General features: G+C 43.6%; 1 protein-coding gene across 1 annotated transcript in view; it reads right to left on the bottom strand.

Annotated features, from left to right (window-relative positions):
- Positions 1 to 6,613, bottom strand: part of LOC122791843 (cytosolic 5'-nucleotidase 1B-like) — a 690,897-nt gene extending 684,284 nt beyond the window's left edge. The window contains exon 1 of the mRNA XM_044059803.1: positions 6,555 to 6,613. Within this exon, the coding sequence (XP_043915738.1) occupies positions 6,555 to 6,599 (45 nt within the window). The 5' untranslated portion in view covers positions 6,600 to 6,613. The remainder of the gene's footprint in view (positions 1 to 6,554) is intronic.
- Between the last annotated feature and the right edge of the window lie 6,757 nt (positions 6,614 to 13,370).

Below are 13,370 nucleotides of genomic sequence, written 5' to 3' on the forward strand. Positions count from 1 at the left end.
GGTTGTGCGGACCCCTCTACCCCAAAAGGGGCGTCTTCCATATGAGTTGCCCCCTCTGCCCCAGGGGGATTGTTCATCAAGAGTATCACGAAAAGATCCTGGAGATTTTTTGAACCACATTTTTCCTCCCTTCTGGTTCCTGGAGTAGGACCTCTGGGGGTTGGAAAAGTATATGCCCACAGCAGACAAGGTATTTCCGTCTTTCTCACTACGTGCAAGTGTGTCTCGTACTTTGGCTCAAAAAAGTGCAGATTCATCGACAGGTGCATTGACGAAGGAAGATTTAAAGGGGTCTGGGAAGTCACACAACCACATCCAAGCATTACGTCTCATGACAATGCCTGATGCGGCAGCTCTAGCTGCCCCCTCTTGGTGGAATGAGATATCAAAATGCATCGAGGAGTTAGAGATGGATTCAAGGGTAGCTAGCTGCAAGGCAACAGTATCACGCACCTCATCAGGCAATACCCCCAACAAAGAGGAAGACATTTCAGAAATTAGGTCTCTTTGGAGGCGAGTTAAGTGCGCCAGATAGTTCAGCGACCAAACGGCGAAGATAGCTGAAGCATAGGTCCACTTCCCTAGTCTGCCCATGGTCCGGGACTCTGGAGGATGGACAATGGAACTATCTCCTGCCAGTTCCCTCTTGGTGGCCGCCACCACGACCACAGAATCAACTGTCAACTGCTTGGACCAGTGGGGCTGGTCTTCAGGTGTAGAGATGACATTTTGTCTGGCCTCCGAGGGACAGGGTCTACATTGTCCAGGGCCTTCCAGGCACGCTGCACAATGAGTTTAACAAGGTCATCTGCCGGTGGAGTCACCCAGAAAGTAGAAGGCCGGGCATGGATAGCCTGCAGGAACACAGATTCCTCAGGATGGGGTTAGAGGACTTCCAGTCTCCCCGCTGCTGGAGGATTTCGAGAATGTCTCCGATAGTCTGGGGGAGACCGTGGGGACCCTTCCCCCTCATTAGTGTCTTCAGTGATGGATTCCTCCGGGGAATCAAGGTGCTTCCTCTTGCACCATATCTTCCGGGGTGGCTCCCCAGTGGGATCTTCTGAGGAGGATTCCAGAGAAGGGGTTCCCTTCAAAGAGGGTTCTTGTGACTCCCGTGCCTGGGGCCTTGAAATAGAGATTTGGGAGAGGTGCATACTGGGGGGGGGGGTTCTGATACTGATATCATTGGTGCTGACTGCAAGCCTTCGGAGTGAAGGACCCTCTCCACCACCTGGACAGCAGGCCCACCCGAGGAGGGATGGGAGCCCAGAACGGGGGTCACACCTCTGCCTGAGGAATCCACCTCCAGGGGAGGAGCTCTGAGAGAACTGGAAGCTGGAGCCGTGGACATAGACAGCACCAGTGAAAAAATAGATGCCAGGCTAGGTACCAAGGTACAGATGGTCCAAGCACTACTCAAAGAGCATCGGCTCCACCGGAGCCGATGCAGCAAGGGTGGACAGTGCCGACAGGGGAAACACTGCTGTCAGAGCAGACACAGAATGCAATGGAGTGGACATAAGTACCAAGATCTCCGGGATCTGGGCAGAGGCCAGAGGAGGATAAACAGGGGAAGGTGTAGTAAAAGATTCCGAGCCAAGGGGGGCGGAAGGTCTAGCTGGAATAGGCAATCCCCTTAGCTGCAAGAAGCTGGTCCACAACCCACACTAGATCTAATTCAGAAAAATGCCTAGTGGATCTAAAAGAGGCTGCTAAAGGAGAATCAGATCTTTCTAGAAAGGGGCTAAACCTCTGCCCCAAAAAAGGGTCGTAAATTGGAGAGTATCTTGTCCTTGGCAGACATTTGAGTTTTGGAGCCGAAGAAACTGTTGGCACCATGGCCGGGGATGGTGCCAAAGCAGGTACTGTCATCGGAGCCAATGTCGGATCCAAGGATGGCACCGAAGTCAGTGGTGCCGAGATTGGAACCGAAATAGGGGTGAATATCGACTCAGTTCTGTAACCGACGGAGATGCAGGAACCAAGTGACTCAATTTTTCCTTAGGTTTTTTTGGTCTTTGGAGGGGGTGAGACCTGCGACCCAGATAGAGCTTCTGAAAAAGGTGTAGCGTAAACCTTTTAAGATGCAGTTTATTTTTACGTTCTACAAGTGTACGATTACTAAAACTAGCACAAATGTCACAGTCAGCTTTAATATGATCCATGCCCAAACAGTAGACACAACAAGCATGTGTATCAGAGTTAGGCATCTTACGTCCATATTTGTCACAGTGTTTAAACCCCAACTTAGCTTTGTCTGACATAGTAAGGCAACAAGGCTATCCTATATAAAAAACAAAATAAGGGAGAGAAAACCAGAGATGGTAATTAAAAAAAATTCCACAAGTGGTAAGGAAGGGCCTGTCAAAGGCAGGAGAGAAGGACAGTACCAATAATGGTAGAAAATAAATTACCAAGGTAAAAGGTAGGGAATAGAATTAGGTTATAGGCGACAGTGAGAAAAGGCTAACTTGACTAAAAAATAAACAATTTTGAAGAGAAACTGTCTTAAAAATAGCAATTTTCTACTTGGCTTCGAGAGAGATGGCTAGCACGTCTGACTAGGAACATGGCAAACGAGATCTGGAGTAACTAGGAGAGGGGCATTATGGGTATGTCTTAGCTGAGTGTTTTTGGCTGGCACGAGCTTGGAAACGGCTGTATCGGTTCAGATGTCGGAACCAAGGTCCTATTTGTAATGAATAAACAAAGATTTACATCAGATATCTTTATTAGAAGCTGTTGTTAGGGACACCAAAGCAGGGTCACCAGACAAGGGGGCTTGAAGGCCAAGCACGGCAAAGCATTCCCTGAATTTCTTAAAACACTTTTCTACGTAGACCCTCAACGAACAGATGAGATTTACAAGCTTTCGTGAAAACATTCCCAGTGCTGGGATCACCTGAGAAAAGGTCTCCACGTGCTGATCCGTATCACCCAAAAGATCATAAACCTTGCTGATTTCAGGGGCAGTTGAAGGTTTTTCCAAATGCTGGCTACTAAAAGTAAAAAGACAGCAATTCCAGTAGTCCAGTACAAAGCACAAATACCTCTTACAAAAGACCCCAATTTGAACAGATAGTCTAGTTTCAGCCCCACATACATAGAAACAGCCAGAAATAGCCTTAGACCAGAAATATAAACTTCAGAAACTTTTTGTCAGAAATGTTTCACAAACACAATGGTGCCAAAACCATGATTTAAATGAAACAATTGTTTAAAATGCTGTAAAATCTACTCAGTTCTCTCAAAATAATTATAGCCTCAAAGGAAAAAAAAAACTGCAAAAAGAGCACTTTTCCTGTTAACTTTCAAAAATAAGTTTTTAATCAACAAAAATAACAGCCATGATCTGACATCATGAAGTAACTGATTAAAAACAACCTTAGTGCAGAAACTCAAGGAACATTCACAGACTCACACACATTCAAATGGTTTAAAACCCAAGAGAAACTTAGAAATAGTTACAGTATAAGAATAGTGTTTAAAAAGAAATAAAACTCCAAGTACATAGAACTTTTTTTTTTTTTTTTTGGAAAAAGAAGGCATATCAGTAGAAGACACAATTCAAGCAGAGAGAGAAAAAAAGATAGGAGGAATAAAAATCCAAAAGGCTTCTTATCTCAACTGTGTAATTGAAGTAATCCAGACAGAACATCAGTCTTCCAAGAGATAGCTCTCTGACTGTGGCTCTAGAACAGTGAAAGGGTTCTGTCTGAGAGTCTGAAGGGCAGTCCAGGCCCTGACAGGCGACAGGTACTGGGAGGAGCTTTGATAGACACCCAGAAGGAGGGCAGCAGGGCTCTACTATCCAAAGGTCAGTAAGGCAGCAGATTTTTTGAACATGCAGGATGACTATCTTCCATTAACTGGGATCATCTGCAGGACTACAACGTGCTTCCAAGATTTAGACCCACTAGTTCACATCCTGATTAGAAGTCAAAAATACTGGATCTAATCCTCAACAGTAGAACCCAACTATGCTCTTCACTTACAGTTGCCCATCACTGGAAAAGTGTGACTACTGTTAATCAGTTTTCACTATGAGGGTAAAACCACTGACTTTAGAGATCATTATAAGGCAAATCTGTTATAGCTAGTTGTTGACCTGATTATGCATTCTCCTCCCCTTGATGACTCTTGACAGCATTTATGTTCACCTAAAAGCAAACACTGAGGCATTGGTTCCCTCAGTCACCAACAATGCCAAACCCAAGAATAAACTCATATGCAGGAACCTTGCTATTAAAATAATACTACTAAATACTTACAAAAAAGATGTACCCATTTATCATTAGTAAATATATGTTTACCTGGCCAGACTGATTACCGCTGGTATATATTCTAGTACAAAAGAAGTCATGCCTCTTTACTCCTTAACAAGACCCATAACAGACTATAATGCAACTTTCAATATGTATTTCTCTAAACATAGTACTCTATTGTTCGCCTAACTATACGACTTTACTTGAAAGACTGCAATGTTTCCTCACTAACAGAATCATAGGCATGTCTTCCCTGTATTACACTGACAATTTAAACACGTTCACTCTTCCCATTTCCAACAAACTCTTGAGGGGAAACTCAGTCTCGCCTACAAAGCCTTGATGGATCCAGGTCTTCAGCAATCTCCTACCCTACACATCCAAAAAACAAAACACCCTAAACACACTCACAAAGGAACAAAGCTTCCACTGCAGCATACATAGGACTCGTTTGCAAGATAGTGCGCTCTCACAGAATCACTCTTATGGAATACACTGGCCCTCTAAATCCAAACTGGGAAAATTAATGTGAAATAGTGAATTCACCTCTGATCAGGCTTTTCAAACCATCAATGAAGGAAAGGAATTTAGATAGCAGTTATTTATGCCATGGGGTATTAAGGAATTGGGATATAGAGGCAACTATCTACCCCAAAACAGCCTACTATGAACAAAAAATGGAGCTCTGTAGTCAACATAAAAAGATGTAAAAACAGATGAATTATCCAGTTGTTCACCTTATTTCAGTGGGGGTCTGCTAAGCTGCCCAATGCTTACATTTATAAATTCACCATAAATGACTGGATGCCACAACTTGCTGAACACTGAAGCAAGGGTATGCTGTGGTCGCTTAGCCCAAGTTAATCAACTGGAATAATTGACGGCCAAATGAACAGTGGAATAATTGACGGCCAAGTGAACACAACATGATCCTAGAGTTATTCTCTGCAGAGTATGCTGGTCCAGAAAATGGTCGTCAGACATGCTGCTCCCCAGACCTTCCACTTGGAAGGGAAACAAAACCATGAAATGAGGTAAGCCATCAGGACACTTTTTTAATACAAATTATTATAGGGAGAAAACTCCTTTGTGCATGCAAAAACAAAACAGATATGCACCATAGTGATATGGTACTCAACGTCCTGAAAGCAAGGGGAAGAGTGGCCTGGAACTTCCATATAGTTCAGGTTAATTCAACAGTAAGTGTATATGATCATAAAACAATGAAGCTAACGAAACATGGTTTACTGCTTACTTGAACATTATTTATAGTTTTTCCTGTGGCAGCAAAACTTAAACCGTATTTAGTGGCCTGGTAATGTGAAATAGCATTCTCTATATGCATGTGTACGTGTGTGCAAGTTACTGGAACGTTTATGTTATCTTCATCTACTCTCCATCCCCAGTGCACCACTGCAGCCTAAGCAGGTTGCCTACAGAACTAAAAACAATCACTACTGATATAGATTACAAAAAATAAAATAATATTGTAGTGCATGGAGCGACCCTGATTATATTTCGATATTTGGAAAAACACAAACCAGTTAACAGCCAGATTGATGCAAAACCTGACGTTAACAAAATGTTAAGCACCCACCAAAGTTAAGGTTGGGTCTCAAGCTAGGCAGTAAAATCTGCCAGTACAGGCCAGCAAAAGACAAGGCAGAGTAAAAGGTTTGTTTCTGTCTGTTGCTCATTGGTAACATGTCCCTAACTTCCTGTTAGTAACTGGAATAATGGGATGTGCTCTGAAGAATATGAAGTCTGAAACCGAAATGCAGTCCACCACTTAGCGTCTTCATTCCTCTAATTTGTCAGAAAACCACATAATTTAAAAGGAACAGGCCAAACATATGAGGCAAAAATTAGGACATTTTGTGAAGTTCTGGATAGTTGACAGGCATGGAAAGTTGACTGTAAATGTAAGGAACAGTGCTACACTGTCTTTCTGACGGTGCTCGCTAAGTGCTCTACAGCTTTGAAAGCCAGCAAACACTTAGCGCTTTTTTGTTTTGTTTTTACTGCAACTTGTAGCACATAGAACAGACAAAGCTAAAATTATGAGTGGTACGCCATTGCTAACCTAATATTATGTGTTCTCGACATGAATGCCAAGATTCACGTGAATTTTTTGGCATCCATGTCTCAAAACACAATGTGGTTGGCATCAGCAAATCACTAATAAGTTGTGGTGAACTATAGCATGTGCCATGCTCTACATAGAAGCAAGAGATTTAAAGGACTAGCCTAACAATCTTTGAAAAGTTAAAGCACAAAAAAGTTTCATACCTGTTTCACCTCTGGATTTACAATCAGAACTCCATCACCTTCCATCTTGTGTATGCTCAGCTGAAAGAAAAATATTTCCATGAAGCTACTGCACAAAGTGTGTGAAAAGTTAGAGCATCAGAAAATATTAGAAAATCAGAAGATCCGTTTCAGAATCTGAAGCACACCTCTGTGGCAACATTCAGTCTTGTACAAAAAAATAAGTTGAGGAATGAGTTCAGAAGCAAACATAAAATTAGGCAAGGGCTGCATTCATCATCGTACCTGTGACTCCCCTGCACTGGCCAAGTAATCAAGGACCATCAATCCTAACCACTATCACCAGTGAGGGACGTGTATGACAAGTACACACAGTCAGTCTGGGGCTGGTTTCTTACTCTCTCCAGATCCCCAATAAGACTCCCCACTGGCACAGCTATAGGGTTAAGATCTCAGCCAAGCAGTCAAGTCAAAACCTCCAGCACCCCCTCTGTCCAACCAGTGCTTTGTGTCCCTGCCCAAGTAGCTGACACATACACTGAGATTTGATTTGTATACAAATACACACACTTTCCTGAGAAAGGCTGGCATGGGTTTACTAGCTATGCACCCTTCTGCCCATACTAAAAGGTAGTTATCACTGCCACGAACCAGCTCTATCAGCTACTAGAAGGCTATTCCCAAAGGTTACCAATCCTACTGTGCATGATGTTACTATTATCCAAATGTTGTGTGACCAATGCTTTCAAGGCTATTAGAGTGGCCCATACAGTGTCACCAAAATACATATGCAAGTACCTAAGAGCTTAAACATCTCTAAACAAACCAGTCGCAATTAAAAGGTTTAAATATATTTAATAATAAAACAACAAGACAGTACTCTAACTCAGCACAGTGACTACAGACTTCAGAATCACAGGAAATATTTTAAAACATTGCAGGACAGTCTCAAATGCAGAAAACATCTAAACTAACTTTACTACATTCCTATCTATATCCAAGAGAAACTGTGCTCTAAACAACTTACAGAGCAAGGCTAATGCAGATGACAAGGGCTGAATGTACGTTTTCAAGTCCAAATACAAGATACAAAATGCACAGACTTACTCACTGAGATAGTTCTTAAATTAATAATACACATTACTGCTGGGTTGGCCAGGATTACATCACTGTCACCTGCCTTCAATTCCCTAGCTAACAAACATATCTCTCAGAAGTTTGCCTAGAACTGAAGTAGCAAAACAGTTAAACACGTTTACATTTGAAACCTAGTAATTATTTCTGTTTCAAGACAATAGGAAAAAGTTCTAGCTCTAGAGACATCCAGTCTCCTTCCATTAATTAACTTTTATAGCACATCATAAACAATTTCAACTTATTTTTTGAAGTTTTGCAAGTTAACTCTATGTTCTAACTTCTACCATTAAAAACACACATCTGCACAGGTATACAGTTTATACACACTTCTGCTCTTTTCCAGCAGCGTACACTGAGGTTACATTCTTGAAGCTCAGTACATAACATGCAGTTCAACACACACTTCTGCACCAGTAGTTCAACCACATAACATACAGTTCTCTTACATTCGTAAGACAAGCCTATGGATCACATTAATGCTCACAAATGACATAGCATTATTTACAAAATTCCAACTAGCTGGGCTGGCAGCATTTTGGTTCATCACCCCCCCCCCCCCCCATGAGAACTCAAGCTAGTTTTTCAAGTGACCCTTTAGAAACATTGCTCGAGAGGGTTGAGCCTTTCTGGGAATACCTTACCCCATTCCTTGTCTTGAGAATCCAGCTACCTTGGCAATGATGACCTCAGTACCATGCTGCACTGTCCCATCGTATGCCTGCAACCCTAGGCTCCACCATAGTAATTTAGGATTTTCCTTGCTGTCTCCCTGTAACCATAGATTCCCTTCAAACTCCTCCTGCCTTGTACTGCAAATATTTAGCACAAGGGCCTCCTTGTCATGGTAAGGTTTTATCATGTTAACATGGTACAATTTGTGCCCCTGCCTCCTGACTACCAGTTCTACCACGTAGTTAATATCACTAACCTTCCTTACCACCTTGTTGGGTTCCCTCCTAAGCTGCCTGCAGCTTGTTGTGTCTGACAGGAATGAGCACCATCACCTGCTACCCTACAGCATACTCGCTAGCTTGAGCATTCCAGTCATACCAGACCTTTTTCAGCTGTTGGGCTTCTGCCAGGTTCTCCTGGGCCAAGCCCATGAGTTCCCAGAGCCTTGTCCTGAGGTTTAGGACATGTGCCACAACAGACTTCTTGTGGGATTCACACACACCCTCCCACTCATCTCAAATCAAATCTAGAGGTCCCCTCACCCTATGCCCATACAGCAACTCAAAGGGTGAAAAACCTGTGGATTCCTGGGGCACCTCTCTGCAAGCGCGTTTTGTATGACTACATTATCCGCCATGCTGCCAGATTTAAGGTTTTAGCTGGCTGTGCAGGATAGGATTGTCTTGTTGGGACAGTAGATGAGGTATTTGAGGCAAGGTCCAAGCCGGGCATTGAGACAAGTTCCTTAGAATTGGATACCAGTACTGGTGGGGCCAGTCTGGGGCAATCAGTATCATTTTTGGCTTCTCTTGTCTGACCTTTAGGAGTACCTTGGTGAGGAGAGGCAGTGGAGGAAAGGCGTATACTGCCAAGTTTTTCCAGCTGAAAGATAGGGCATCCACTTTCCATGCTTGTCTGTGATAGGTCCTTGTGCAGAATCTTTTTAGTTGGTAGTTGTGAGGAGAGGCAACTAGATCCATCTCTTGGCATCCCCATTTCCTTGTTATCATGCTGAAGACTTGTGGATCCAATTTCCACACGTGGGGATCCGTGAGGTTTCTGCTTAGTTCGTCTGCCAGAGTATTTATCTTTCCTGGCAGGAATTGTACCTTCAGATGTACTTGGCAAGTCAATGCTGTGTCCCACAAAGTCATGGCTAGTCTGCAAAGGGGGTAGGAATGAGTGCCTCCCTGCTTGTTTATATACCACATGACCGTGGTGACCGTGGTGTTGTCTGTTTTTATCAGTAGTTGTCCTGGATGAAGTAGGTCCTTTAAGGCTGTCAGGGCATTCTGAACAGCTAGCATCTCTTTTTGATTGATATGTAAATGCATTTGGTTTGCGGACCATGTGCCTTGAATACATCTTCCTGCCATGTGGGCTCCCCAGGCATAATCTGATGCATCCGTTGTTAATGTCTGCCTGGCTGGGGGTAAAGTGAATGGCTGTCCCTTGTTCTGGTGACAAGCCTTCGCCCACCAATGAAACTCCTGTTGCAGGCAGGGAATGAGGGTAATTATCGTTTCCAGAATGTGGCAATGTTGAGTCCAAACACTTTTTAGGTACCATTGAAGTTTCCTCATATGCAGTCTCACATATGGAATTAGTAGAATGCAGGATGCCATGAAGCCCAAAGCCTGCAGAATTTTTCTTGCAGATAACTGGGCCTTTGTTGCTAACAGGTTGAAATAGGTAGTCAGTTGTCTTTGTCTGGCGTGAGATAAGCCATCTAGGCAGTTGTATTTAAGCTTGCACCCAGGAATATTATCTCTTGAGAGAGTACTAGTTTTGATTTCTTTTCATTGACTGTGTACCCTAGGCCTGTTAGAAATCTCTTTACAAACGCCAGATGCTGTAGTAGAAAGTCCTTGTTCTCTGCTTGAATGAGGCAGTCGTCCAAGTAAGGATATATTTGTATTCCTCTTTGTCTGAAGAATGCAATTATTGGTGCCAGGCACTTTGTGAAGACCCTGGGTACAGTAGATAAGCCAAAGGGCAGTGCAGAGAATTGGAAGTGCATTGAGCCAGCTTTGAATCCGAGGCATCTTCAGCATGTTGGTCTGATTGGGACATGCAGGTATGCTCTTTTAGGTCTAAAGTCACTAGCCATGCCTTCTTGCCCAGTATGGGCAGAAGTTGCTGTAGAGTCAACATTTTGAATTTTGGTATATCCAGAAATGGGTTTAGAATAGACAGGTCCAGTATCGGTCTCCAGGTCTTGTCCTTTCTTGTAACCAAGAAAAGTCTTGAATAAAATCCTTGTCCCTGCTCTTGCTCTGGTACTTGTTGAATGGCCCTCATGTCCATGAGGGATGAGACTTGCTTTTGTGCCTCTGCCCATTGATGTTTCGGCAGGTTTGGCCAACCGTTTGTCCTTGGCAGGGTATGGAAGTGAAACTTGTAGCCTTGTGACACTATGTCTAGGACCCATTTGTCCTAGGTTATTATATGCCAATTTTGAGAAAAAAAGTGCTAGTTTTCCCCCTAGAGGTGCTGCCAGAAGATAAGTGCTTGGTGCGGGCAGGGGGAAGTCATTGGGACTGTTTCTTGTATGGCTGGGATTTGTCTTCTCCCCTTTTGGAGGTAGAAGCACCCCATTGTTTAGACCTGTACGAACCTTGGGGCTGGGATCTGCCTCTTGGGCGTCTATATCTGCCACTTTGTAGTCTGTCACTGGAAAGGACCAATTCGTTGTAGGCCAGTGTCTGCTAAATCTAGGTGGCTGTACCTGTAAGAAATCCTTAACAGTTTGCATACATTTAGCTTTGTCCTCCATTTTCTTTAACACCTCTTCTGCTTTAACACCAAACAAAGTATCATACTGTAATGGAGCATCTAATAATTTTGCTTTGACATGATCAGGCAGATTTTGTTCCTTTAATCAAGCATGCCTCCTGATGACAGAACCCATAACAGCGGCCCTGCAGGAGGCCTCCAAAGAATCAAAACCACATTGCAAAGTATGCTTTCCAACTTGTTCAGCTGCATGCAATAAATCCTGCATTTCTTTGTTTTCTGCACATTCAGAATTTATCAACATTTTCTGTTTAAGCAGTGACATAATATATTGCTGATATTTGAGCATATGAAACTGACAATTTAAAGCTCTTATAGCCAAGGTAGCAGAAGTGTAAATCTTTTTTCCCCATCTGTACAATGCCCTAGAATCCCTGTCTGAGGATGTAGGGTTTTTTGCAGCGGAAGCCTTGACCCCTTTGGGACCCTGAGAGATTGTTTCTGGGTCAGCAGCAGGGTTTTTGAAAAGGAATTTATGAGAGTCAGGAACCCTGCACTATCTGTCCGGCTTAACAGGAGCTGGAGGTAAGGAGTCAGGGGTCAAACTGGACTCTGAAAATACATCATCTACAATGTCTAACACTGGTGGAATAGCTAGGGGCCTGTGCTGTGGTAGTAAAAGGAAGTCTGAGCCTTTTCTTAGATTCTGAAAAATCTTGGCTCTCCCAGTGAAAATGTTCCCTCATGGTATGCAAGGTTTCCCCAAAAGAGTAATCATCAGGAGGAGAGGCTGAAGGGATAGATTCTTCAGCATCAGAATCCTCATAGGGAGGAATTGAGTATTCCTGATCAGAAGAGGAATCAGATGAAATGGAAACCTGATCTGAAGATTCATATTCTGTCTCTTGCCTAGGCCTTTTATCAGGAGGGGGATGGGAACACCTGATCAAAGTAATTAGGTCTTCGGCCATTTTGAGTATCTGTTTTTTGGGCATGGAGGCCTGTCCATGAGGCTGTTGTACTTATTTCTGTGTCTTTAAAGGTGCTTTAGTCTTTGCCTTTGAAGCTGAAGTCGTTTTAATGTAGAATTGAGTAGGTCTGAAAACACCCTCAGAAGCCGATGCCTGCTCAACGACTCTGGACCCATCTGAGGGAATAGTCTCCGAAGGTCCAATACTTTGATCTTCCAGCGGCCTAGTTGACTTCCCGTGGAAGTCGGTAGCGGCCTGCGGGTCTAAAGTAGCGGGTGTCAGGGACTGCAAAGGCGCCTCATTGAGAACCAGCGAATGGCTTAGAAGAAGCCTCGTCGTCGGTTTTGGACCTCGGTTGCTTGTCCTTTTCTTTGCGTTTCTTGTGAATTCCGGTAGTCGGATGGCTATCCGACATTGTATAATTAAACCTCCTGCCAAAATTGTGTAATGCAAAATCGAACCGATGCTTAATAGTGCGTTGGTTAAATCTAGCACAAAACTGACAACTACCAACGTCGTGGTCAGGGCCTAGGCAAGGAATACAGTAAGAATGAGTCCTTGGGAGGTATTTGCTTCCCACAAGAAATACAATTATTAACTTTTTCTGACATCGGTCTGGAGCAAGAAAAAAAAGTTTCCCCAACAGGGTACTTAGCTTTTGAAGAAGACTTCGGATCTGAAATTCGACAGGAAAATCTCAGGAGTCAGCCGACTGGCACTTGTGAACTGCTTATGCTTTGGGCACCGCATGGCAAGAAAGACTGGAGAAAATGGCGTCGGCTGCAGACGCTCAGACGTCAGGGAAGAGGTGACAGCAACCGTCGCCAGACCTAGACTTTGAAATTCAGGCCGACTGAGAGTAGCCTGCCAGCAAGATAACCCAAGTGCAATGACTGCAACAGTGAAACACGAAGAACATCCTGTGGATTCCTGGGGCACCTCTCTGTAAGCAAACAGATGGGGCAAATATTTGTCCCACTCCCTCTTGAATTGGTCTGCAATTGCCTATAGCATCCCCTGAGTGTAGTGTTTACCTTCTCAAAAAGACCATTATTCTGGGGGTGGTCTTTAGGTGCTTCACCCCACAGTACTTCCACAGACAAGCTAGCAGGTCTGACATAAAATTTTCACTTCTGTCAGTCAGTATTTCTTTTGGAAAACCTACCCTGCTGAAAATTTCTAACAAAGCATTTGCCACCTTCTTTTCACCAATGGAGAACAGAGCCATTGCCTCAGGGTATCTAGTAGCATAATCTATTACCATTAGGATATACTTTTTCCCTGTGGAACTTGGGGTACTCAGAGGCTCCAGAATATCCAT

This window comes from Protopterus annectens, chromosome 17.part0 (assembly GCF_019279795.1).
Source record: "Protopterus annectens isolate FY-2018-M chromosome 17.part0, PAN1.0, whole genome shotgun sequence".
In the NCBI taxonomy this organism is placed as follows: Eukaryota; Metazoa; Chordata; order Ceratodontiformes; family Protopteridae; genus Protopterus; species Protopterus annectens.